Below are 27,880 nucleotides of genomic sequence, written 5' to 3'. Positions count from 1 at the left end.
CATGAAAGCGTGCGCTCAGCAGTGTAAGGCTTTTTGGCTAGCACGCTTCCAGGCCTCACCTTGAGGCCACGGACGGATGCTCGCTTTCATTGCTCCTGGTATTACCTGTCAACAGGACTTTACTCCTTCCCTCCCCACACCACAGGGCAGGGAACGCTGACATTATGGCTCTTCCTAAAGCTGGCAGACATTTGCAGTAGCTTAACCCCATTGATGAATGCATACATTTTACTTATCAAACATTAGCACTTGCTCCCATGACCCTTTCAGCTGGCAGAGCTGGGCAGTGCACAGATGAGCGCCCGGCACAGTAACAGCCACATCAAGGAGACGTCTGTCCACTTCTGGAGTTGACCTGGCTTAGAAGATAGCAGCCACAGCTTGCAGCATGATACCCATTCCGCTGTCAAGCAGCTGCACATATGTTTAGAAGAAAATAAAATATGGGGAAGAGGCAGCTTTAAATAAGGTGAAAATGATGGAAACATGAAAACTTCTGAGCTCCGCCTGGAATGACAGGAAATGGACACACGAGAGACCAACTCTCACAAGGTGAAGGGAGCGTACGTGGGGCAGACCGCAGGGCAGAAGAGAAAGTTTAGTATATTTATGTGGTGAATCCTTAACAGCCTTATTCCACACAAGAAGTTAATCTCTTTCAGCATTAATTATCAGTTTATTATCAATTAATTGCAATCAGCAGGAAAAAAGATATTTTAATGGAAACCACCGCAGCTCTTCTCCTCTAAAAATTATACTTCCTTGTGCTCCCTGATTCCAATTACAGATAGGAACACTAAAAACACTCGTGGGAATGCAAGGCTGCCCAGGACCTGGCCTGAATGACAGCAGTATTATTCCTGCTTGTTCTGACCAATTTTGGCAAGTCACCACGATCAAGTATATGCAGCTTTCTGAGTGCTAAGCTGAAATAAGCCATGACCTTCCAGTGGTTTCCCCATCACTCAGAAGAGCAGCTTCGCCAGAAGCATCCAGACAGCAGGGAAATATTTGGCTCAGGCTTTGGTGGCAATTGGTTTTGCACAGGTACAGAGAAATAAGAGCACATTAAGACGACCTAACACAAGCGTACCAAGTGTACGGCATTTGAAATCGTAACAACATCCTTCCCCCCACAAGAAAGCCTATTTCTGAACGGCAAGCAGGCAGACACCTAATGAACTTGAAACAGGATTTACAACTCTCAACACGTGAATGAAATTCCCTGCTCTCCTGACATGTTATAATTTAAACAATTCAGTATCAATCATCTCTCTAGTAGAATTATACCCTAAGAGCAACAGGTCACAGAGAGACACAGGGGTGAAGGGGAGGGCGGCCACAGCATGGGGGACTGCTTTTCTACACTTCAGAAAATTAAAGTAATAACCCAACATGAGCTTACAGCCACAAAGGAAATACTTCAAAGCCACTAGCAGACCAACTGCTAAGTAACGGGAACTAAAATTCTACCATCCTACAGGTAGCGAGGCAGTGAGTGAATGCATATGTATTTATTAATGATTATATGGACGTTGAACATATTTAAATACAACACCCTCTTCAGCCTGTGCCCCAAATGTGCTCTCATCTACTCAGCGCTTAACCACAGAGAAGAAACAATGTTTCATCACAGTAAGCAAGCACCACTATCCTTTCAAACAAACCAGACAAAAAAACCCTTTGAAAATTACTTGCCTGAGGTTAGTAAAGCAAAACAAAACTAACTTTCCAAATGACTTGCCTGAGGTTAGCTGCAGCAACAGCAGCTTAGGCAGATACAGATCTCAGTTTTCCTAAGTCTCATTTCTTGGGCACATCACTGAAGCAAACAGCTGATTTTTTTCTTCTTTTTTTTTTTCCCCCCCAAGTGACCAAAGCACATAAGCATGTTTTTGTTCAAACTAATTGCCAGGAAGAAAAGATTTTGTAGGTCCAAAACCAAGAAACTTTGGAAAAAAACCCCATAACCCCAGTTACAGTTGCTACACACCAGGACACACATCGATCACACCATTTACAAAATAACTGAAACTTAGAAGCACGGAAGAAATTAAATAAATTAAAATTAAATAAATTTAAATGAAATAAATTAAATAATGCTGTATCTGACACTGCTTCCCTTACAAACCCATTTATCTTGACACCCCAGAATGAAGCAAAAAATGTTATCAGGATTTGTTAGATATATGTTTGATGTTATTTGATAAAATATCACTCAGATGATAAGAAATGCCCTGCTGGGCCAGGCCAGCGGCCCACCTATCCCCGTACTCTGCCTCCAAGAGCAGCAGTCGGAGATGCTCTTTCCCAAGGACACGTGGGAGCTTGGCCGCTCCGGCAGTCCGTGCCCCTTGCACCCCCCCAAATTTATCAGAGGCTGTCAGAGGGAACATCTCTGCCTACTCCTGCTCCTCTGGGTAGGGTTACAGAGAGAAAAGACATGAACGTTTCAAGGAAAAAGCTATGCAAGCAGGTATGTCAAAGATGTAGCCGACCAAAACTCAAGGGAAGGGGGCAGAAGGGTGGAACGTTATTTAGAAAGCACAAGAAACAGAAGCAGCTTTGGAGAAGTTTTGTTAACAAAGCTGGAGCTGTAGCCAAAATGGAAAAATAGCTGCTTTTTTGGCAGCTGCATGCATCAGTTTTAAGAAGAAACACTGAAAAGTGGTGCCAAGACCCAGGAGATGAAACATTTAAGACAGGCGGTCTTTAATATCTACTATCCCTAATGGTGTCTTTTAAAAAGGTAAACCACAAAGTTTGAAGTAAATACGGTATTTTAGAACCACAAATCACTTAAAAAAATGCATCATTAGAAAAACTGCAAGTCAGTTCCTTCTTATCTGTCAAAGCCCAAGCCCTTGACTGCAAACTTGCTCCACAGTCTCTACCGATACCGGTTTGCGATTATTCTCAATGTCTACATCCCACAGCCTGTCTGCACATTCGCAGCTTTTGAAGTTTGGAGGCTACCAGCCCCTGCCAAGGAAGCGGAGAACTCAGGAATTCACAGCAGGTCTACGATGAACTGATTCTGAGTTGTTTCACACTTCAAGTGTAAATCTTGGTCAAGCAGTTGGGACCTCGGCGTTGGCTGAACTAGGTCAGTTTATCACAGGTTACACAACACATGGTGACGAGAAACGCCTGCTTGATGGCTTTGAGCAAACCTGGGGCACAAACCTGCTCTGCAACTCTAGGAAAGCCCCAAAGAATACAAAGATTTAAGAAACAAGCTTAATCATGTTCCCCCTGAGAATTCTGTCACCAGTTCCTCAAAAACAAAACTTATTTTTAGTTTAATATACAGTCAGTTATAAATCCAGCTGGGCAAAGCACCTCTAGTTGTTGAGGAAGCCGCTAGTCGTTGAGGAAGACAACGGCATTTAACACTTCAGTGTTCTTATTACCAGATCAACTCAATTACAAATTTTCTTTAGAATATCAGAGTTCAACTAAACAAGGTGCACTCAGTGCAACTGGTAGGACAGAACCTTTGAAAACTTTCCAAATTGAGAGTTTTGCCACTTCGCTCAGGGACTTTAAAAATTTGCTACAAACAATGAAAATGACACATTTTTTATATACTGCTAAAGCATCTTTACACACGTCCTATTTATTTTGCTGTAGTTTCTGTGCCTTGAGAGTGCCTTTTCTTTTTCTTCTTTACTAATCTGCTTGTCCTACATTTTATGTCCAACGAATCTGTTGTTTGGAAGTGTAGATGCTCTTCCAAAGCCTATGAACTTTATCTACATGCAAGTCCTTCATGTTTGAGGCACCGTAACTGCGCACCTTGTCTTCCTCCTGATGGTTGCTTAGCCACCTAACATTACTTGTTGATCAAAGTAACTTTGCAGCCTGCAGAGGATGACGCTGGATGAAACCGCTTTGGACTATCTGTCCCAAAGGGCTGTCAACTGTCCCAAGTAAACAGGCACCCTAATATTGCTATTACAAATGCGTGCGTGTTAAACTTCTCTATAAGGAATAAACATCAAGGCAGCTAAGAAAAACAGGAACATCCACCACAGTCCTCCTCTTATTTTGGATTTGAACCAAGCCCAGCTCTTGGAGAAGTTGTAAAACAAGTAAAATTGTAGACAAACTGCTCCTCTGTAATGCATTTACACTTGCTTAGTTATGGGGCAGGATTCAATGTCTCTTCAGAATAAAGCCAACTGTCCTCTTCAATTTGTGGCCGGGCCCAGCCTTGTCTGCAAAGCCCCACATGACAATCAGAAGCCCTGCCAAAATGCATCACTTACAGAAAGAAACCATAATCACTATCCTGTCCTCTTAGATTTCAACAGTGATTTTCACTTTTGCTTCAGAGCTAAGTAGAATACAATTTGGATACGAGAAGATTGATCTCTCTAATTCAGAGCTTGCTTTCTGAAGGCAAAATGCCCAAAGGACACGACATTAACAAACTACCATATAATTGTGAAAGCTTCTGTTGCTTAAAAAAACTTTCATGGCAGCATATTCATGTGATATTGCATTTTATTCTGAGAAATAATTTTCCCTCTTGCTCATTATCCCTTCCTAGACCTGGACTACACTGACCACTCACTTCAGCTGGTAGGTTTCCATCACAGAAAAACATCTGAAGCGCACATGAAAGCGGCTGTTGCCATATATCACTCACCATTCCCTTTCACAAATAACTGCACAGCAGCTCAGCCCGATGCAAGTCTGATGAACTGGTAGGCTGCTAACTTGTGGTGATCATTTTCGGATACTCTCTTTCCCCAGTAAAAACCACCCTCAAATAACCTCACAGACGGTTCCTTCACTAGAGTTTATAGTTGAAGCCATGAACACAGAGCACAGCAAGCCCCTATCTTTGGTACACTGAGGGGGCAGCTTGCAATGCACCTCAGTTTGCACCTGCTGAAGGAATGTGCGTTAGCACAAGCAGTTCCATGACAGCATTTCTCTCTGCAGTGTCGCTCAAGAAATAAATCATTCCATTCAAAATCCATGCATGGATAGAACCCTGTTAGTGCGTCTCAAGCATCCAGAGTCAAGAACAAGAAAGGACCATGCTGACCCCCTTTCCTTCACAATACATATTTAAATAGAGAAAAAATCAGAGCGCCATGAACGGAGGAATGAAATACCAAAGTTTGAGAGCTCCAGTCATTTTTCATCTCTTGTTACCAGTGGATAGATTTAACCACAAGAGTACTGGATCTGCTCTGTGTCTGGGAATGCAGTGAAGGACAAGTCCCATCAGCTGGGCAATGAAACCCCAGAGCCCCGATGACACACCAATGCCGCTGTAGGTCAGTGCAACGCTGCTCCTGGATTCATTACATCCTCCTGCGCAGCACAGAAGACAACAGCTAACTTCTGTACTTCCATTGCATAGTCCCAAAGAGCACAAATACACTGCAAACGGCCAAAGCAAGCAAATGGCACAACTCTTGGAAATCTTCCTGCTGCTGCATCTCCTAGATCCCGGTGCAGACATGCCACCGACTGCCTGATCGTACGCTTTGGAATAGAAGGTAGCAAAGACAACAGGACAAAAATCCTCTTTACGTCAAAACTGCTACTTCCATTGTTACATGTCCAAACATGTGAGAATTAACGATCACAGAGCTACATACAAACCCCATGATGAACAGAGGGCACGGTGCAATATGCTTTTAAAAAAGGGAAAGGACACAGCACACGACAGTGTTAATCCTGTTTGATGTTGAGTGCTGCCCTACCCAAATCAGCGTTCTGCGGCAAAGCTCCAGAAAACAGTCAGTCGTATCCTTGTCCTTAATGATTATTATCCTCATTAATGAATGAATCTTATCCTTATGATAAGAGCTACAGAGTAATAGATGTTAATTATGCAGTTCTTAAAGGCTTCTAATGCAATTCAATACCTTCTCTCTTGCCTACAGATGCTAGTTTACTTTCAAAAAGCCTGGAGCAGACCCAAGTTTTTCAAAGACGCTACACCTTGGCAGCGCTTTGGCATCGCCTGAGCTGAACACAGCCCAACAGCATTTGTCAGGCTGCTTGCCAGCTTCATACATTCTTTATTAATCCACATTACTAGTGTCACTTCATTTTTATTTATCGCTGTTGAGAGCAGAAGGCATGTAGTATATGACCTAAGAGCAACCATTCAAGCACAGAAGATCAAGTGATGGATTAGCATTGTGGAAACAAGGCTTTTAGTTGCTTTCTTTTGACTAACGTAAAACAGCCCTCCTCACTCGAGAAATGCTTAGGATAGAGGTTCCAACATTGGTGAACATCTGGAAGGATAGGCTAAAAATATTCAATCCATAAAGGCCTATGGTCAGGTTTTAAAAAGTTTTGAGGGACTTACAAATAAATATCCAGTAGCACCACAGGGATTTTCAAACACTTGCAAACATGCGAGGTACCTAACTTTCATGGGCAAACTTGTTGGTGGAAGTTACATTTCTCTAGGCATTTTGTGGCAGTCATCTTCAGGCAAGCGGTACCAAGTGTCAGAAAAGAAGTACAGAAAACAAGCTAGGGGGGAAAGGCCATGACGGTGACCAGCATTTTAATGCAGTTTAAACCAGAGTAACTTTCCTGAGCCTTTCTGAGCAGACAAAGCTTTAAGACATACCGAGGGGTCCCTATACGCAGTTTGTACAAGGCAGCTAGCATGCTGTGAAATCAGAGCGTACCCTTGCAGTCCAGTGCATGTTCATTTTACACCTGCTTCAGTTTAGCTGCCACCACCACTGAAGTATTCCACCACCCATGGGGTGGATTTGGTTTTCATGCTTGGTAGGACTCATCCAGCAGCTACATGGATACTAGACCTCAGGTGGAAGAGGCAGGGGCAGGAGACTGCAGCCAGACTGCAATAGGCATAATGTGAAACTTTATCTGAATTTATGATTCAATAAAAGGACACAGTAACTGCTCTTGTTTAGCAAAATCTTCTTTAAATAACAAAGGCAGAAAATTCTATGTTAAGAAAGGAGAAGCAGGTTAACACATATTCTGAAAACAGATTTTGCATTGGGTAGGATCCAGCTCAGATGCTCCACATAGATATATCCCATTAACAAAGATGAGACCAGCTTTCCTCTTTTTTATAGGTATATAAACCACACACAAGTATATATATGTGTTAGAATTTAGCCCTTAGAGTCACCTGTTTAAAGAACTGTAGCTTTTCACAAGGAAGAATGTTAGTAGCACTTACTCAGTAACTGTTCTCTAGGTGTTTGAGCTTCAATCACACAAGACCAAACTATTGACATATTAAAGAACAAGCCTTTAAGACAAAAAACAATCATACAAAAGGTTTTTGAATGTTTGACTCAAAAGTCCTACTGCAAGCAATTTGCGGTTTTTAGTATGGACTATCACAGGCAGACAGCACCAGCAAACCATACTTTAGACGCTAGTAGTCTGAGTAAGACATTTGCTTCTGTGAAAATATATTCCACTCTCCTCTCCCCACAAACCACCCAGGATGGGGAGCCCTGTCTGTTCTTCCTACTTGGATCCCATTTTTTCCTGGCATTCTCACCACTGCCCTTGAAGCACTTATTATTGCAACCACGCTTCCAGCCATGGAGCGCTGGATAGGGTTGCCTTCAGAGTTTTGCAAACACTGTTCTTGAAACAGAAGATGCCAAGCTCGAATCTCCTGCGAGGCAGAGCTGGGAGATACAAGTGGCACAGATTTGCGTAAATGCCTTCATCTAGTACATCAGAGACCTTATTCTATCAATCAAAATGAACACAGCACAGACAGGCAATGGTTGCCTTGAACAAAAAAGCAGGAACAGGGCAAAGTACCGTGCATCCTGTACAACAAAGCCTCGTGGCTCAACTTACTGCCAGTGTGGGGTCTGCAAATGTGAGCAGAAAAATGGAGACAACTCATGCTTGGACCACGAGAGCCTTCCTGCTTTGAGAATAGCCTTAGAAATCTACCTAAGTTGCAGCAGAAAGAGCCTTCCTTTGCAGGACGTTGGCTTTATCCCATGAAGAGCAGGAAGCGGACAAGGTAGTGCGGCTCTGTTCTGAGATCACAACAGTCAGTCCGTGTTTAAGGGACTATCATGAGATCTAGTCCTAAGATTTTTTTAAAAATCAGTCATGCTTGCAGGGTCTGTCATTTCTGGTTTCTACTGCCTGTCACTTCTGTTTCAACAATCTACCTGTGATAACGAAAATGAACACTAAAAACCACAAGAGACGGCTAGAGTTTAAGGTCTCCCTTAGAACTCCAACATTTTCACAGCCAGTCTCTTGTTCTTTCCTTGCCATTCAAAATTTCACAAAAAATTACGTTTGAAGCGTTGAAATACTGCAAATCTCACAATGTAATTAGTACTGCATGCTTTTTATTTTTCTTTCCTTTTTCAGAACAAAAGCTTAGATTGGCCATTCTTACGTTGTAATACTTAAATACATATGCAGGTAGTTGCTGCTGTAATGTCACACAAACAAATCCAAAAACATTAAAAAGGCGTATTTTCAGCCTGCTTTACAACTTGACAAGACACGCTGGATGGATTAGCCTCTTTCAACCTTTTTGCAGGCTCTTACTTCTCTTGATTTACTCTCAGCACACATAGTAACCCCTTTTAAATGTGTTGCAGACCTTGTAAATTCTTTGCTTATCCCCGCGGAACTTAGCAAGGATTGCAAACGCTGTCAATAGACCTTCACAGCCTACAGGTACAGCATAAACTCGTAAAGGCCTCGGACATTCCCTGCGGTCCTTGAAGGACCACGCTTACTGTTAATTGCAATTACTGTCTACAGAGTTCAGAGGTTCACAGCTACAGTCCTCACACCACCCCTCCCAGGATTTTCTCCTTCTCTGTTTCCTACACAAAAAACAGCCTCTAACATTCCTGAGAGACGTTTTCCTCCCTAGCAAAAATGCACGTGGCATACTGTCTGCACTCTGGGAAAGTGCAAACTCAAAACATTATTCCTTTTCCCAAAAATCTTTCCTCAGATTTCAAGCATTTGTTGATTGTTTAAAAAAGGCTTCTTTCCATCCATCCATCCGTCCCTTCTTTTACCATAGAAAGGGATTTTGTTTACATTTGTTTTAATAATAGCAATCTTGCAACAGCAGTAACTGTACGTGTCCAGAAAGCAATCTTCTAGAAATGAGTGAAAGTTAAACAGTGCAATCTTACTTGGAAAAGAGGAAAATCCACCTACGTTGCTCTAAAAAACAAAACAAACCCAACCCCCCCCATCATCAGCTCTTTCCAATAAGATTTAAAACCCTACCTTTGTCATTTGCTAGTTTTCATGTTTAAGTTTGTTCAAAGAAATCAAAAGAAGAATCCTATCTTTCCACTTGGAAAGCTATCAGAAACACTTGGAACAGCTCTCTATATCTTCCCACTTCTTCTTAAGAGCTAATAAACTGGATTAATTTTTTGAGGTCTCTAAGTAGAAGAAGAGCTGAATAGAGACTGAAAAAACCCCCCTCTGAACCTCACACAAAGCTTGTATTTCACAAGCTGTCTTGCAGCAATGTGTCACAAATACAACTCCAAAAAAATTTTTTTCAAACCTTATCTGGGAAGCTTTTGCAAAACAGGCATCAAACAATAATTCTCTTTACACCACTAAAATTATACTTACAGATGGGAAAGAGCGGGATAGAATTTCCTTAGTGTAAATGCCGAACCGCAGTCTGCCAAACACAGCTAAGACTGAGCTGGAAGTTTTAAAAGTCTAATGTTCAAAAGCTTTGGTTTTGTTGTCTGCTACAGAGTGAAATGACAAAATAAATGTCTTTTTATGGACCACACAACACACAGATTGTATCTGCACAGTCCAAACCAGGCAAGGCACAGCAGTACAATGCATTCAACCCCAAAGCTAGGTTTTTAGCTTACTTCTCTAAGGTCCATAATCTAAAATTGCCAGGATGGCCAAATGCCCTTGCTCTTCCCCCTGCTACCTGTTTTTGCAATAAATCACAAATACCTTAAAGCTTTTACATTTATATGGGTTTAGGCTTAATTAGCAGACTTCGTTGCCTCTGTGTCCATCTGAGAAATCAAGGAGATTTTCGCAAGCTGCTGCAGTAGGCTAAACACTAAGCCTAGTAGCATATCCAAAAGGCGAGCAAAGTGAAATTTGTTTTACAGGCTTTTTTTCGCCCTTCTTCAATATTTTGGCCCGATACAGATGCATCCTGCCAAAATCTCTCCCCGCTGCGCTATCATTCCATGCGCTATTTCACACCTCCCATTCAATTCTAATGTGGAGCCAAACCCATCCAGACACCGCTGGTATCCAACGCGTGACAGAATGGAATCTTTCCCTGGACATTAGGAGAGGCCATGAGATGTCAGGGGTGAAGTATCTCCACGGTAGAAATGATGATGCTCAGCTATGCAGCTCCTTCCATGCCTTTCTGTTCATTGAATCCAGATGCCACAAGTTTCTCAGCTTTGTAAGTATTTGAGAGACAGGGACATAGACTAACACGCGAGAGGTGAATCACAGATTGGGGTGGGGAGCAATTCTAGCTAGCTAGAAGGATTACTTAAAAAAAAAAAGGGGGGGGGGGGGAGGAAAAGGTGACTGGTTCTATGCCTATGCTTTAAAGTGATAAGGCCGTCTCCCAGTGCTTTCATTTTAGTTTAGTAACTGAAAAAGAAGGTAACAGAACTTCTCAGCAGTTGGGCATGGTTCACAGCCTCTGGATCTACTGGACAGCAGCTCAGTTAAGTCTTGCTGTAGCATCTTCCTTCAGCCAGGGCACAGAATTCACCACATTGTCCCCACGCAAATCAAACCTCTGCACTGTATTCTCAGAAGCATCCCTGCAAAGCATCCGAGAGGCTGACAGAAGTGTCAGACAAGGTGCTGGACAGCTGGGCTCGCTTTGATCAGTGCACCATCATGGCCTTGCACGCTATGCACTGCCTATTTGCCACTTCTGGGGCTTGCTCCTGCACGAACATATTCTGCAGGGTTTAAGGACACAATTATACCCGAAGGTGTCCTGTTGATCTTTAGAGATGGCAGTAAGGTAGGTAGAAAGATCAGAAGTGGTATGCTTCAGGGTTAGAGAAAAACTGTTCTATAAAATATTGGCATTTCTATAGGCCCACCTGAAATAGGGAAGAATACAAGGTTCACCTCTGCATTAAGCACTGGAAATGCAGTCCCAAACGTGAGGACTCAAAACGTATTGAAATTCCAATTTCCTCAAGTCCCCTGAAAAATCTCACTCTCCGTCACTGTACTGCTCTCGGCTGGGACACAGACATGTGTCCACCATTAAATTTTGCAGTGCTGCTTGTTAGCTTGGATTGCTTTTCTGAAAAGTGAGTATTTTGTATGAAACTGGCTACAGCTGGGTTAGAACAGTACTAGCAAAATGCCCAAACACAGGCAGTTTTAAGAGATGTTCACTTCCAGCCTCTCTTCCCTCTCCCAAGAGCACTATTTATATATACATGTATATGTCCATTGTGCATGTGTGTACTTGCACCGTTAAGAGCTGACAACAGAGAGGAATTATTCTGGGTGTTTCTGTTACACTAACTACACTGCTGTAGCTCAGCTTGTGCCAAGCTCCACCTTCAAAACAGAGCAGGATGCTTTGCTCCTCAGCTCGCTCTGAACACGCTACACCAGCGTGCACACAGAGTCAGGGCAGAAGAGCGAGTACACTGCAAATTCACAACCTGTCTCTGTGTGCATTAACGCCCCTATGCTGGTACAATCCGACAGCAAATGCGTCCCTACCCCACACAATTCACGTGGAGGCAACACAGGTGTGCCTGTTCCGTATGCTTCCTTTTAGCACCCGAGAAATGTCAGCAGAATCACATAAAGAGCTTTAAAAAGAAAGACAGACACCACAGCGATTCCCATTAATGTTCAGCATAAATTGATAAGATGGACGACAAGAAGTGCCGAGATGAATCATGAAAAGAACTGCTAGGTTAAGACCAGAAAAATGACCAAATGCAGGGATTAACTCTCAATTGAATTTGTCAATGCAATATGTCTCCTACAAACAACAATTTCATTCAACACATTAAAATACGATAACCTATTATGTAGCATTTTACAAAGTCACTGTCCCCGTATTAGCAGACAGGGAATCGGTGGTACAAAGCGGCAGATTTATCTGCCCAAATCATTTTGATACCACAGTAGCAGAGGCAGGGAAAGAATTTCATACCAGATGTCCGCAGACATAACTGGGAACAGATCAAGAATCCCCCATCTCCTGGCTGCCAGCAGCACGCCTTGATCAACAAAAATACTGGCCGGCAGTCTCCCTCATGTACTTCCTCTGTTTACGTAGCTGGTGTGTCCGTGTGTCGATGCGCACTCCCCCCACAACCGACAGGCGTACGTATGCATAGTGTAAGCATGCACGCTTGTGTCTCTAGGCTAATCATGGTGCAGCTCTGCACAAACTGTAGCGAGGATTATTTGCTTAACAGACTCCTTTTCTCCCCTCGATGCTCCTTTTCTTTTCTTAAAATTAGCCGGTCGCAGTACCACAGACAGCATCCTTTCGAGGACTGAGCTAGTGAAGAAGTGGAAAAACCACGCATGCCGCAGAAAAGTGTCGTATCCAAATATTACGAGGCTGTGTTGCCAAACATAATGCAATACAGTCTGCAAAACGAGGTGGGGGGAGAAAACGTGGCATTTACCTGACAAGAGATCTGTACAAGATAGACCAGTTCCTTGGATTCACAGCCGTTTCTCGTTACTTCATTCTGTTCCTCCGGGAGCGAAAGCTACACCAAGGGGAGGGGGTGGAGAAAAGAGGGAGAGAGAAAGACCAGGTCAGTGAGCAGGGCTAAGCCAGGCATGTAATAATGCATGAAGCACAACATTCACATCGACTTGCTCCAAGACATGCTGAGTATCGGGGAATCAGGGAAGTGCTTGTCCGTCTGGAGTCGTCAGACAGAAAATATTCAGCATTCATGGCTCACACAGACCCTCAAATGCCATTGGATTTTAGCATCTCACCTGACAGTTTAAAAATAAAAATATGGTTCAAAAATAAAACAATCATAGGAAGGCAAACTGTTCAAGCCAGGGATTAATCCTCTAGCTTAGAAGTCTGCAAAATTAATTGTTCACTGAAAATATCTCTATAAATATTCATGTATCAGATAACACTGATTCCCCCCTCAGTTTTATTCATTTTTTATTTTATGTGTTCAGGCAGACATTAGATAATAAAGTATATCTCCTAATTTCAGTGTTGTCAAGCAATTCACCACAACAGAGAGCTTTATGGCACCATTCATCACATACAGAGTCATTAAATACAACATCACGATGTGCTTTTTTCAGAGCAGTGAGGAGAGATTTAACCGTGTCACTCCTGTACATGTACCGAGCGCCTTGACTAGTCCTACTACTAGTCCTGCTACTCCCACTAGTCTTGATATCCTATACTTAAAACGGCTTACATTTAGTGCTCTTCTCTGAAAACAGAAATTAGAAAGTGATCATAAGCAAATTAAGAATGTTTGCAAAACAAATAAAAAAAGGAACTATCTTCCAAAAAGTTGTTTTATAAAAGAAAAAGAGATCCTTGCCCTGTGCAGAGCCCCTGGAATAGAAAACCATGAAACACTCCCTTAAAGGTGCACGGAACAGGATGAGGTATCTCAACCTCTCTGCACACACACAGCCATCATTGCTACCCTTACTCCTTGTACGATGGACACTAAATTGTACAGTGAAAGCACTGCCGTACCAGCCAGGAGAGTTATTTGCTTTCTTTCTTAAGCAGAAATGACGCCTGCTTAAAAATAGAAAGCGCTGAAGAAGAGTCCAGGACTTTTTACACAAAGGTCTTTTGGAACAACGCTTTCTCTCTTGGAAAATGTGTACATAAAAAATTAAGTCTGTAGAAAAATCATAATTAGCTAAGACCAAAAAAACCCAACAACAAATGAAAGCAGAAATAAACATAAGTGAGGAGAAAAATCACAAATCGCTGTATTTTCATGAAAGTAAGCAAGAGAAAATCAGAACCACGTGATTAAAGGCACGTACCTCCTGAGAAAGAGGGAGATGTAAGGCAAAATTCACCTACGTATAAATGACCACCGATACCCAGAGTGAATTTAACTTTGCATTTTGCCATTAGGTAGCTCCTCTTTCTAAGGAAGCTGCAGAGCACACAAATTCAGCACTCCTCCTTCACCAGACATAACTTCCTGAATACTAATTTCTTTTCTGATGGTTCTATACAGGATTGCAGATAATTAAAAAGATTTCTGGACCAAAGAAAGTCTTTGGATTTCCATAACTTATTATATTTTTACAGCATTAAATCTATTTAGAGGAAGAGAGAGAGCGCGTGCAAATGCTCACCACTCTCTCTTGCTGGTTATGCAAATAAAACTTTCCCCTGCTTTGTGGCAGTCCTTTTTGGTGAGCAAATACAAATTTTCCATCAAAGGATTTGTAACAGAAATCAAACTTGCACTTTCGGTCTTCACTGTTGCCTAACAGCGTAGAGGAGTTTAAAAAAAAACGTACTTAACTGGGGACATCTAAGAGCCTTTCGCTGAGGCTGCTCTTTATGTAACGAGAAGGACACAGAAAGCCTTAAAACACTGTGCAAGCTCTTGAAGATGAAATCCACTCAGCGTCACTTCCATTTGGATACTATCTTTACTCCATCATACACCACCTCTCTAGAAAACCCATGAAATGTTTCCCTCGGCCACTGTTGCAGCTTCTCCAGTACCACTTTCTCAGCACACACTTCTTTTTCGGCTTCTGGACAGCCTCTGATTCCACCTATAAATTCCCCCTTCAAAGCAAGCTTTCCTCTGTAAAGCTTTCCAGTGAGAACTTGAAAGATTTTTACGCACGCTCACATCCTCATAAGGTTGGTGTGCCATGCAGTCCCAGAGATAAATCTTTCTAACTGCTGCGGAGGATCTTTCACATGGTGAGCTTAATTCCACTAAAAAAACCTGCACTCCAGCAAGAGCCTATTTTAAAGATCTGTAAGAGTGACTTTTCTGTGTGCATAACAGCGTGTAGCCTGCTGCCAATTAATGTGATTAAATATGACCGTTATTTATTTCTGCTTTGCATGTTCCCCCTCACTTTATCATCATTCTTTGCTATCAAATTTCATATTTAAAGTGCTACTAAGTTTTGAAACTAACAGTCAAAAAACCCCAAAATAACAAAGCATGCAGTAAAGGAAAGCTAATACATGGCTGGAGGTATTTTCCACGTTTGTCAGGTACCAAGGAGCTCCAGTTCAATTAAACGTGGGTTTCCTACTCCCAAAGAAAAGTTTCCATCCTTTAATCTCCCCTGTGCTTACTGAGGGTACATACACCTACTCTATCACCCCACAAAGAAATTTCAGGCCTTGCCTCCCTTAAGTATATCAGCGCCAAAGGACATCACTGCAGGCTCCCCTTCACTCCAGCAGACTCTGTTTACCTGAAAAGCCAGCAGCCAGGCAATGAAAATGCCTGTATAAATGCAGCAGCTCCCTAAACATATTCTAGTCCTGATTCTGTGCAACACAACGTGGGACAGACAAAGGTTTGGGTCAAGTTAAGACACAGGTTGAACTGTATCACCTTTCCTCTTACACGTATTGTAATTTACACCAGTTTGGACTTATGTCAAGCCAAGTCTACGCACGAACTCTCCAGAAATAGCAAGTGAATCATCTGTAGGCGTGAGGTCCGTGTGTGTAGGACGACTAAGTTACAGCAAACTTTTCATTTGAAAGAGCATACCTACCCGAGGATTAACCTACTGATTTATATTCATCAACTACACACCCACGTAGTTAGTTTATACTTTAATGCTTCTCAATGTCCCCATTTAGACAAACTCACTGTAGCGAGAAGTGACATTTTACATCCATTGTATCGCCCTACATATATGCAACTGTCTTATTTTAAAGTCAAGTTGTAAAAACTAACTGAAGGACTGTTCCTCTTTCTGCAGCTAGCCTCATGCCTACTGAGAGACAGAGTAGAATTGTTAACACAGGAATATCTATTGGTTTTATCCTGCAACGTAACTGTCCTCGCAGCAAAATACCCTGGAAGATTAATATTCGCTTATGCTTCCTGTTCCCCATATGGCATAATTTTTGTCTTGCTCTGTTAATAGACACGCATTAATGCTCTTCCAAAAATCATGGATGTTATGATGTTTAAAAGCCTTTCCTCCTGCAGCATCCCTTATAAACAAAACATCCTAGAAAGTACAGGGGCACCTGGGCCTGATTTGAAATCCAGGGAGCACAAAGCAAAAGCCTCTCTTGACCTTAGTGGACTCTGAACAGGACTGACAGGCAGAATTTGCTTGACTCCAAATTGGGAAATTGATTTGCGTCTTCTTAAAGGACAGACCAAGGACAGCAGGGTCTCGAGGATACCCCTGTAAGAGTTTCAATGAGTATCATCTGAGATAGCTGAAATAATCTGTAAATAGCATTTATGGTATTAAAGTATATATAAAGTATATATGCTATAAAAGTATATATACTTTATATACGGCTTGATATATAACCTGAAATGTTCGTTTTTCACATTCAAAATGGCTGTCAAACTTCCAGAACCTGATAAACAATGATGACGCATTAGGTTCTGTTAGGTTCATTTATTATTGGAATATGTTTATTTATTATTGGAATATGTGCCTAGCTAGCACAAGTAGGTATGACTGACTTCATAAATTAGGTTTATGCTGTCCTAATCTTTTCAGCGGTAGCATTTTATGATGCACAAAGAAAGCCCTGAAGACGGTCCTCTGACCACATCACACTTTAACAGGTGTATGGATAACGCAGAGTGCTGTAAACGTTATGTCAAAGTATCATTCAAATTTGTCTTTACACAGCTAGGGACAAGGTTGTGAGTCTCCACTCTGCTTTCTGCGCACACCCACGAAGAACTGATGAGTGTATTAAATCCTGGAGCAGGCAGGCAATTCTTTATCTACCTGCAAATTCACACTACGTCGCTTTGTGCAGCTGACTAACAAGAGCTGTAATTCCTAACACAACGATGTGCCAAACGATGGGGAACGCTAATAAACCAAATAGCAGCGAAGATTTCCAAGAGCAGGAGGCCAGCTGAAGAAGCAATCAGGATCTCACAGTATCAATCCGCTCTAACAGGTCCTCGGTAACTTGAAAGACAAAATTAAGCTACATAAGTGGTTCGTATACAATTTTGCCAAAAAGAGCAGCGCTTGCTAGCCAAGGCTTTGTTGATCGTATATACAGGCAGGACTAGCTTAAAAATGCTTCTAGTTCATGTGGTCTTCCCACTGTCTGAGAAAAAGCAGCTCATCTCTAGTAAGCTAGCAGATAAAGACAGTGATTACAGGAGTCTCCTGCAGAGGATAATTTATTGGTTATTCCTCCTGTAGAGATAAACAGCAACAAAGTAAACAGGGGGGTAAGTCAGTTATGATATGGCACATTCAGGAGTTTTATTCAAAAGCTCGGTAGTTTTACAGAGTACAATTCCGTGCGTGTGCATTTATCTTCCAGAACAGGGGTTAACAAGAACAAAACAAACACTCTCATCTCTCCCCTCCAAAGTGGCTTTGGAAGCTCCCTTCTGCTCTCCCTCCAAGAATAATCCTCACATCAAACTCTGGCAGATCTGCGCTTGGAGCAAAGCAGCAGGCGTTTTAAAGACTCATTTGTTTGTCTGGAGCTCCACAATTTCAAGCCTACTGTGAACCTGTCTGGAAGGCGCGTGGGACCTGCCACGTTCCCTGCACAGAGACCCAAAAAGCAAGGGCTAGCGACTGCGGAGAGGACTTTAATTAGAGCATTTTAAGTGGCCCTGTTTCACGAGCCTGTTTCGCAAGTCAGGGTGACCACAGGCAGAAAAATAATGAAAAATACAGCTGTTGAGATGCGTACATTTTTATGCTATATATGCTCCTCTTATAAACTACCAAAACTTTTAAAAATCGTTTCAAGGAAAAGCACTACATAAACCTGTTGCCGAGACTAGGATTGTTGGCTACTGAATGGAAGTGCCAAATCCTCACCAGGTAAGAGCTGGCTTTGCTTTGCAAGGTCAGTGGGGCTGCGTCCGCTCCTGCTAGCCATGCCTCTGACTCCCAGATGTCAAAGTAAGCTCATTTAGATAGCTTTGGCTTTAATTTCCTTGTTTCCCTTGTTTGCCAAGTGATGTTAACTCCACCAACCAGCTCTCCTGAAGAAAGGACGATTTGTGCAAAGCTCGCGGAGCATACATTTGATTTGTCTATGAAACTTACTCATTTCAACTTCTGCTTCATAAAGCCATGAACGCTTGGCTCTTGATCTCGCTCGCACACACATATCTCAACAAGTGAGTAACACAGAGCCGTTGGCGGAGAGCCGGGACGCAGAACAGCATATACTTGAAGAAAAGGGTACAAGAGCTTTGGCAAATCTATCCGATGCGTTTGATAACTAACACTGTGAACTTGCCTTGCTTCCAATGACGTAACTCATTTTGCACAGTGTTGTTATCTAAAGCTTAAAATCTTGTGGCTAAAAAATAAATTTAAAAATAAAAATTAAAAAAAAAAGAACAAAACAGAAAATAAAAGAAAAAAAACCCCAAATCTTACCTCCTCAATGGAATTAGAGTAAAGGTTAGAATTTAATCTGGAAGGCATTCAATAATTAGATTATAATTAATTAAAGAATTAAAACTATCCGCTAGGAAAATATGGTTGATTCCTTCTCACAGAATTGTATAGGTTGGAAAAGAGCTTTAAGATAATTGAGTCCAACCGTAAACCTAACACTACCAAGCCCACCACTACACCATGTCCCTAAGCACCTCATCCAAACGGCTTTTAAATACCTCCAGGGATGGGGACTCCACCACTTCCCTGGGCAGCCTGTTCCAGTGCTTGATAACCCTTTCAGTGAAGTAAAATTTCCTAATATCCAGTCTAAACCTCCCCTGGCGCAACTTGAGGCCATTTCCTCTTGTCCTATCACTTGTTACCTGGGAGAAGAGACCGACCCCACCTCTCTACAGCCTCCTTTCAGGCAGTTGCAGAGAGCGATGAGGTCTCCCCTCAGCCTCCTTTTCTCCAGGCTAAGCAACCCCAAAAGGTTTCCAGGTAGAAGGAGCAGAATCATTCCTCCCAAACTCCAAACCTGCCTGCACCACCATGCTTTGAGTAAACCAAGAAACCGTCTCGCGTCAGAGGTGCGGAGCCTACCCTGACCTGGGACATACCCTGGGAAGACCACTCTAGAGAGCAGCAAAAGCCCACGGAGTAACTCTTACGACCTGGTGTAGTCGATTTCAATATTCCACGCAGCATCTCCCAAGCTCTTATCTAAATTCCTCTGAAAACGATGCACTGATTGGGAGCCAGTAGAAAGCCAAAAAGTCTACAGTAATGCATAAACTGTATTTGCATGGTGGTGACTGGCTCCTGCAGAAAGTTTTAGTGTCGCTACGAGTACATAATCGACACAGTATTAAGCCACAGGGAGCAATTACTAGCTTTTCCAAAGTGTAAGCACCATCACACGTATTCAGTACCAAGCTTGAGCTGTCGGATACATTTCTGGCATCTCATCCCAAGATGCCGGCAGAGCCCTGCCTGTCCCTGATCCTGACCAGCAGGTGCATCTACCGAGGCTGTCCTGAACATGCAGTCCTGCCCATGATTTGGTTCCATCTGCATGCATGAAGTGCAATACGTGCATTACCGCCACAAAACCTGCTGTGAAGCAACGGACAAACCGCACCTACCTGTGCATAATGTCATGCAAATGCACGTTCTCATGCATTTCTTGGCCAATCGAAGTAATTAAGTACATAAAATGAATACAGCTGCTCTCTAAGGGAAACTGCAAGACTTCATAATATTAAAATTACAAGAAGTTTGCTATACGGTATAAGCAACGGAAGCCTCATTAGCAGAGCCACCCCTTTCACTTTATGCCACAACCTGTCCATCCGTGACCCCACACAACGACTGGCAGCGGCTGGCACAGTGGTCCAGGTCACAGGAGACTCAAGCTCCCCAGCAGGGAAGGATGCGATGGGGCAGATGGCAATGAATCAGCCTCACGGGCAAGCATAAACTTCAGCAGGTTTCATCGCAAACACAGCACACATCTGTAGAAATCTCAAGGAGAGAAGAGATGGCAAGAATGCTGCAGAGTGTCTTTCGCCAGGAGTTTTAAGTCAGTGGAAAGGCTGATGCTTTTCCTGGCAGAGGACGTGTCATTGTTCCAAGGAAACCTGGTAATCTTTTCACGTTTTTCCGAGATGGAATTTAAGGTTAACTCCCTGGCGAATGCAGCCAGACACACGCAACTGCAATTTCTGCCGCTCATACTCAGCCATAGCAAAAGCTCATTAAGTTTCCAAACCACTATTAAATCTGATAATTTTTTCTGACAGTATTAGGAATGGACTTTTTTTTTTTCTTTCTAAACCACCACACTTCTAATGTCTCCTTGATGTCTGTCCTCTCGTTAATTTATGATGTTTGTGCAATTTAGCAAAACAGATGAGGCAAAAACCACAGGAGAAATGCCACCTTTATGCATCACTTTGGAATGTATGTATTGGGTGAAAAGTATGTCTGATGGTCAAGAGCAAGAAATATGAGGCTAATTTTCCTGTGAAATATTTCTCTGTTTTATTTAAAAAAAATTCTAGGGCCCAAATATCCTTGGGACAAATCCTGAAGAAATTAAAAGCCTTAACACTGATCAAACTCAGAGATACAGACTCATTATAAGAAAAAGCTTTTACTACCCCTCTCAGCTCCAGTCCCTAATATACAATACTTCCACTATCTCCTAAAGTACCCTGGTGATTCAAACCCCACTTCATCTTCATTTAGCTGAGCCATTACTTACATCAGTTTGTCTTGTAGTGGGGCACCTTCAAGACCTGTTTTTTTATATATTTGAAGCTATTATTTTATTATATTTGAAATTTTAGGTTGGCAAATCTTTTTACACAGGGAAACATTTTCTAACTAATTACTCTGACAGCACAAATGTATTTATCTGGCCTTTTTTTCCCTCTCTCCAGACTTATCTTGCTAAATGTACTAATTATACTCCCACGTAGCTTCCCATCTTCTCCTGCGTTCTCCTTTTCATACTAACTGTGGCTTCAGAGCAGGAAAAGAACATTTCCGACAGAGTGGCTTCTTTACCCAAGCACAAATATCCTGAAGTAATGATGAAAGTAAAGACAAGAAAGAAATGTTTAAAGAATGTTTTGATATCTGAAACTCATTTTCTCCGCTGCTATTTGAAATCATCCCTTTGAAATCTCAAAAGTGGTACCCAAGAGCAGGCCCCCCCCCCAAAAAAAAAATCAAACAGAGCTCAACAAGACAAAAAGGAAAATGTGTCTCCTATAACGCCACACAGATGACTACTCCAAGCTAACTGCAGCGTGACAAAATCCCTCACTGCACGTCTGAACTGCACGGAGCACAGTATATTATACATTATCTCCAGACAATCAATGAAACACCGCAGGCCTGCCACACTCAACTGTAATCAGCGCCAGGGTGAAAGCTGTGCAAGCAAAGCTCTCCCAGGGCGGCTGAATTTTCATGTCAGTTTTGTAAAGTGCGTATGATACAACCGTGTAGAAGCATCGCATAGATTCATTTTGGCCATGTAAGTTTGCTAATATTGGCGCTGAGCTTCACTGCACAGTTCAACTTTGTATTTGGATGCTGAAATTAAACTCAAATGCACCTCTGCAGTAAAAAGGCAAAATGTTCCCGTGAAGATATCCTGGTTTTCCCCCATGGACTGAGCAGAGTACAACAGAAAACATCACGGGAACGTGTAAGGAGGATACTAGCAACAGAGGAGAAATTAAATCCGGGCTTAAATTCTCTTCCTAGCAGACACAAGTTCACATTAAATTGCAGGTGTACTCAGAAGGCCGAATTTTATGCAAGTACAAGCACTAAGTAAATGTAAAAGGTTGTGGGATGTGTATTTTGCCTGTAGTTACTTTCAGAACTATTTTAAGCTTGCAAATCACATGAGACAATTTTTTCCTATGGAAGCATGATTATTCAGCAGTCAGAATCCCTTCAACTGAGCTTCACCTTCAAGACCAATAAATCCCACCATCGTTTATAAAGATGCACAGCTAGAGAAAAGGGCAGATACTAACACCACAGCAGGGTCCTTGAGGTGCTTTAATCATACTGGATGCAATAATAGTTCCATATGTGCCTTATATGCACAAGAGCAGGTCTCCTTTGGGTTATTTTGTTTTTAATATAAGCTTCCAATGAGGTCATGCATGCATGCTGCGCATCTCGGTACTTCTGAGACAGGCTACAACAGCTGTGACACTCCTTGAGCTCCTTCGCAAATCAAAGCTATTGCAGAGGCTAACTTTAAAGACAGAGGAGAGTACGCTGGGCACCCATGCTGACTAGAACATGGGAAAAACAGAGCTCCTGTAGTGTACTGCAAGTTTTTAAATACACACCCACCCGAACTCTCTCGCAGGGGGCTGGCCGATGGCATCACTTTAAGATGGCAGAAAAGAAGGGCATCTCATGAGATTTAATTACTCCCAGATCTGGCATCTGATTTAGAGGTTGATTCCAGAATGTAATGCTGGACAAAGGTTACTAAGGCTGTTCCCACTGCTGCTCACAGGTTTTTGCTAGAGGCGTGCCTTCAGAGCGGGCAACTGCCCTTGCTCAGGCGAAGCAGAGGAATATCCCCGATAGAAAGAGGACAGAAAAATACATGGCACCCACATGCAAGCAGTAGCCAGCTTCAGACTGAAATTCAAAATGGCTTTTAGCACTGACAAAAGCTATCAGCATCGGTCTGAGGGGCGTTGATTTCCATTACACTACTCTAGCCGAGAATGATTTTGTTTTCTTGGTGATGAATACCAGCCTGGGTTACAACATGTTGCTCACTCGGTGCTTCTGTATACGCAGGTCCAGAAGCATCCCCTTGTCAGGAAGAATTTGCATAGGTGCAACAACACACGGTACTGGGGATGGGATCCTCATGTAACTACATGCCAGGAAGGACTCCACAGCAAGTACTGCAGCTTCTGACCAGATGTTTTTAAGTTTACCATAGTGACTGGTGCAGGACAGTTCCGCTCCGAGTATGAAAGGTGGTCAATTAGACAAATGGGAAAAGATAAGGCATGTTAAGGAATGTTAATCAACTAAGCCAGCGATACAAAATAGATGTGAAGCCAGGCAAAACACTCGCCCAGTGCCACACTTCTGTTGCATACAGCAAGAGGAAATGGAAGGCAATTCCTCATGACTTCTACCCCTTCCAGTCTTACATGCTGTTTTGGAGAGGTGGACCCTCCCCATGCCACGTTATCCATGCTAGACAGCTATTGTAACGCTGCTCTCAGACACGAAGCACAGTGGAATCCAGTGCGTGCCTCTCTGAAGATGAAATCAGGAGTAACCTTGACAGAATTTGACTCTTACTGCAGTCAGAAATGCACGACTTGGAAAGATCTCACTTTCAGTCCCTGATTCCAGGTTGAACTGCCAATGCAGGCAGCTGATGTATATGCTGCTGGAGTTTGTTTGTTTTAATTCTTAAGCCAAGTATATTTGATGTCTAATCTTGTTGAGACATAAAATCTCGGAGAGTTGTATCAGAGATACTTTCCTCAGATTTTCCTGTATTGAGTTGCAAATGTTGTCTCATGTGGTCTCACCCTTTTATTTCCTCTAAATGTGTAAGAAGGTCAATCTTCATAAGCAATGAAATATTCATAAAAACTTCTTAGATGCAGCCATTAGGGACTCCATCAGGCAAAAACAACTTCTTAGGGTCTGAAAACAGAACGTTTTCATGAAGTTAAAATACCTGATTTTATTAAAAACAAACTAACGAACACCCCCTCTACGCAGCTGCAATGCAGAGCAGTGCCTCGGGCACTTGATGATTGGCAAAGAGGACATAACATCCTGGAACGCTCCATAAGCTGAATTTGCCACCTGTGGGTTTTTCTGGTTGGAATTTAGTGGGTTTGTCTTTCTTTAAAGCCCTATATGAACTGACCGTTAAGAAAATTCCTCACTCCATGCGTTCCAGGCTATAGAAATAATGGCCATCAGAGAAACTAGACCCAATACACTATTAGAATTTTTTACATTAAAGCCACTAGGCTGAAAACTGCTTTTCACCTTAGTTGGGTGAAACCTGGCTTTTCTGGCTTCTTCGTATGAAGCAGAATCTATCTCACTTGTAATGAAATTTGGGAAGACATGGGGGAAATACAGAACTACCACCAGTTTTGCTTCACAGATTTCTTTCCTGTGTGGTTTTTTGCTTCCATGATGACCTCATTTTCTTCTCCTTTTCTCATGGGGGAAACTACTTCCAGTCCCTGGGGTTTCAGACGACAACAATGAAACATGACACTAAGCAGTGGCTCTCCAAACAAATGTTTGCTGTGGACACAGGGTGCCTGTACTTTTGCCAGACACACAACAGGGTAATAAGTTACACATGGTGACAACATGGAAAGTCCCTGCATTCAGTAACTGTGGCCACAGTTGGGGAATCACTGCCAGAGCATATCTCAGAGTATGGATGGGTGCAGGCAGTCATGTTCCTTCTGCAAACTCATCCTCAAGAGAGCTTATTAGGCCATACCCAACACCACGCTAGCCAGGCTTCAGCAGCCCTGCAGCACAGGAGTAAACATGCATGTACTCTGCTGCAGAGACATGTGCTTCAGGGATTAAGAAAACGAACAGAATCTGCTACTGACTCCATTTATTCCTTCTGACCACCAAGAGACATACCATGGGATAAAACACAAAGGAAAAAAACAGTTTTGATAGCACACCTATGGTGGAAATCAAAACCACAGCTATTGCAAAGAAAGCTTGTAGGGTAAGCCCAGCCCCAGAGCCACGAATGCATCTGGTTTCAGTAAATACAGAGCCTCTATTATGGCATGTTGTTGATTAAACGGTTGTTTTCTTGTTCGGAGAAGACAGAGCATTCCACTCTGACAGGCACAGGAGCATGTGTGATGTCTTGCTCCACAGCCTCAGTATTTTCACAGACTATGCTGAAGCACTAACCCCCATCCAAGCATACCTGGCCAACCTGGCTGGAGGAAAGCAATGATCGGTGCATTGCCTATACCCCCCTTGTGGCTTGCTGTACAGATGTCAGGGCTCACAAGAAAAGGAAAGCAAGCAATAAGTGTAGTGCAGGCAAAAGGAAATGAAAATAACCTTGAGGTACATAAGTTATCTCTTTCAAATTCGTTTTCCATAAAACAATATCGCATAAATGAAACATTTCCTTAATAACAGCAATTGCAAGGATGCGTTAAATGACTAAGGATATAGCTTCCATTAATACTGCACTGTTGACAAAATATAATCACAAACATTGCAGCAATTCCTGGCACAGATACCTCCAGGTACAATAAACCAGGCCCCAAGCAGCAGGGTTTGATTCAGTTTTGATGTAAAAGATTTTGAATACATATTTGAGTGTCTTTATGGAAAGTGCCTTTTAGAATGCATCATGCAAACAGTATTTCTGGACCAGGCAGAGGATTTTGAACGTCTCGTTCTGTTTCAAACTACGGAGACTAGGCTCTTAAGCTGCACAGTACTTGTTTGTCCCCTGGATCTCCAGAGCATATCGAGTTGTTCCCTATGAATTCATAGCTTTTAAAATGTGAAAGATAAAAAAAGAAAGAAAGAAAGAACCAGAAAGCCTGGCTACTCACAGAAGTGTGTTGTAAGGAATCAGTGTAAGAAAAAAAGCCACAAGTCAAACAAATAGATTCCAAATAATTAATTTAAATCTCACAGCTGCTGAATGTTGTGTGTGAGAAGCACTGCCATGCAAACACTGTAGTATTGTGAAAGCAGCTAGTCCAAACAGTCCTCGTTAGTCTACTCTGACTGCTCAGCCAAACACAAACACATAAATAAAACACGAAACAGCTCTCGGTTTCTTTGACTTACGGCAAATATTAAGCTCAGATTTTTGAGTAACACAGGTACTGTATCACCAGCTCTTACTTGTCACACTAACCAAAAACTCAAATGAAAGGTGTCGCTCACCCTGGCGCAACTGAGAGAGGGGAAAAAAAGTATGTAAAGAGATTCCCTTTATTCACAGATGCAAATCTGGGTGCAAGGGATAAAAGGCTTAGTGGGCCATATGAAAAGCAAGGAGCAAAGATAGGCAGGAAATAGGAAGTGGTTTAAGTCCAACTCTCCTACACAAAAGACAAGGAGAGCTGAGCCAGCACAAAGGGAGAAGTTACGACACATCCTAAAAGCTTACAGTGACTTACGATTTCCAAATGAAGGAGCAATGGTAATTCTCAGAATTATTTTGCAGGGTCTTGCAGATGCTTTGCACCGATTTGCAGCGCTTATTGAGAGCTTGGAATGGCACTAAGCTGCCTGTGGCAGGAATTTCAGAGGTAGGCACGTGGACAAAGTAATTCCTAGAAAGCCCAGATGCTGATTTTGTCTGGTTAATAATTTGCTGGCTATGAATGAAAAAATGCATGTAATCTTGTAAGACGTATCTGTCTACTGTATATTTTTCAATGGTTCCTGTCAGCATGGCATCTAAGATGAGTATTATGTGTCACTGCACCTGATTAAAGATTTATCCAAATCTATGCTTCACATACATACATATATATCTGCATCAAAAAGAAACACGTAATAAAGGTTTACAAAATTATCCAGATAAGAGTTCAGAGTCAATATGCATTCTCCTCGTTAATAGATATTGCTTTATATTCCAAGGATTATTTTTAAAGAAAGATGCATGAAAGAGCAAAGAAAAGGAAATAAATTATAAAATCTTCTCATTTTAAAAAGAAACCTTTGCTAAACCTACCCTTGTAACAAAGGAAGTGTTCTAGGCATTATTAGCAACAGTTTGGAACACATCTAGCACCGTAAAATGCAAGACACTCCTGTTTTTTACTGGTCTCTCATTGCTCTAATTTGTAGAAGACATGCCAGAAGTTTAAAAATGTGTATCTGAACAGCCATTCACTTCTGCTGAGGAAGGAAACCACTACTGGGATGTTCCCCAGCCCCACTCCCAGTTAATTCCTTATACCTCATTAATATGGCTTTAAGACTGACTTCCTCAGTACAAAAATCTTCCAAAAGGCCACAGGTTAATCTCTGGAAGAAGAGCCACAGTTTGCATTATCCTTAGCTTTAAAATCTGTAATGTAAGACTGTCTACACAAAAATGCAATAAACTCGCCCTTGAAACTACATCTGATCATTCTGCAAAGAAAACACTGCCTGTTAAATTGTAATCTGATTCATTCTTTATTGTCACATTAGCATTTGGTGCCATCCTTAAGGCATTCTTCCAGCTGTTTTTATTTTAACATTATTATTACACTGTGCCAGTAAACAAAAAGGATCTTATATCAAGTATAGAGGATCTCTGAAAGGCTGTGTACTACTTACCCCTGCTACAATGATCTATTCTTTCCATGGATGGGATCCCTAGCCAAGGCCTAACAGTTCCAGGTCTCTCCGTAGCTTCCCAGCAGCTAATTGAAAAAACCTTCCAGGCATCAGCTCCAAAATGCAAGAACTCCAGGCTAGCAAAATCAAATTAAACTCCCCGCATTCGGTTCACTCGCTCTCCTCTCTTCCTGGTGCCGCTGCTTCTTCAGATGAACGTGCCTATGAATAGCATTTAAGATCTGCCTCCATAGCCCTGTTAGCCGTTTCCACACTGCCCATTTCATGCTCAATTTGCACTGTAGAGAAATCAGTGGTGTTCCTTTCTCTCTCGCTCGCTCTCTCATTGGAAAGGTCCCACAAGACAAGCCGTAGAGTTTAACAAGAGCCA

The 27,880-nt window shown here is 42.2% G+C and overlaps 1 protein-coding gene across 11 annotated transcripts in view; it reads right to left on the bottom strand.

Annotated features, from left to right (window-relative positions):
- The window catches only part of ARHGAP32 (Rho GTPase activating protein 32), a 263,478-nt gene that overhangs the window by 91,773 nt on the left and 143,825 nt on the right, over positions 1-27,880 (bottom strand). For 9 of the 11 annotated variants that reach the window (XM_075521301.1, XM_075521303.1, XM_075521293.1 and 6 more), the window contains one exon: positions 12,672-12,758. The exons of the other annotated variants lie outside the window; for them this stretch is intronic. In XM_075521301.1, coding sequence (XP_075377416.1) covers positions 12,672-12,758 — 87 coding nt within the window. The remainder of the gene's footprint in view (positions 1-12,671; positions 12,759-27,880) is intronic. 11 annotated transcript variants of the gene reach the window in all.

The sequence above is a fragment of the Mycteria americana genome, chromosome 19 (genome assembly GCF_035582795.1).
Source record: "Mycteria americana isolate JAX WOST 10 ecotype Jacksonville Zoo and Gardens chromosome 19, USCA_MyAme_1.0, whole genome shotgun sequence".
NCBI classification, from domain to species: domain Eukaryota; kingdom Metazoa; phylum Chordata; class Aves; order Ciconiiformes; family Ciconiidae; genus Mycteria; species Mycteria americana.
The sequence above is the reverse complement of the archived record's forward strand: the minus strand, read 5'-3'. Positions and strand labels throughout refer to the sequence as shown.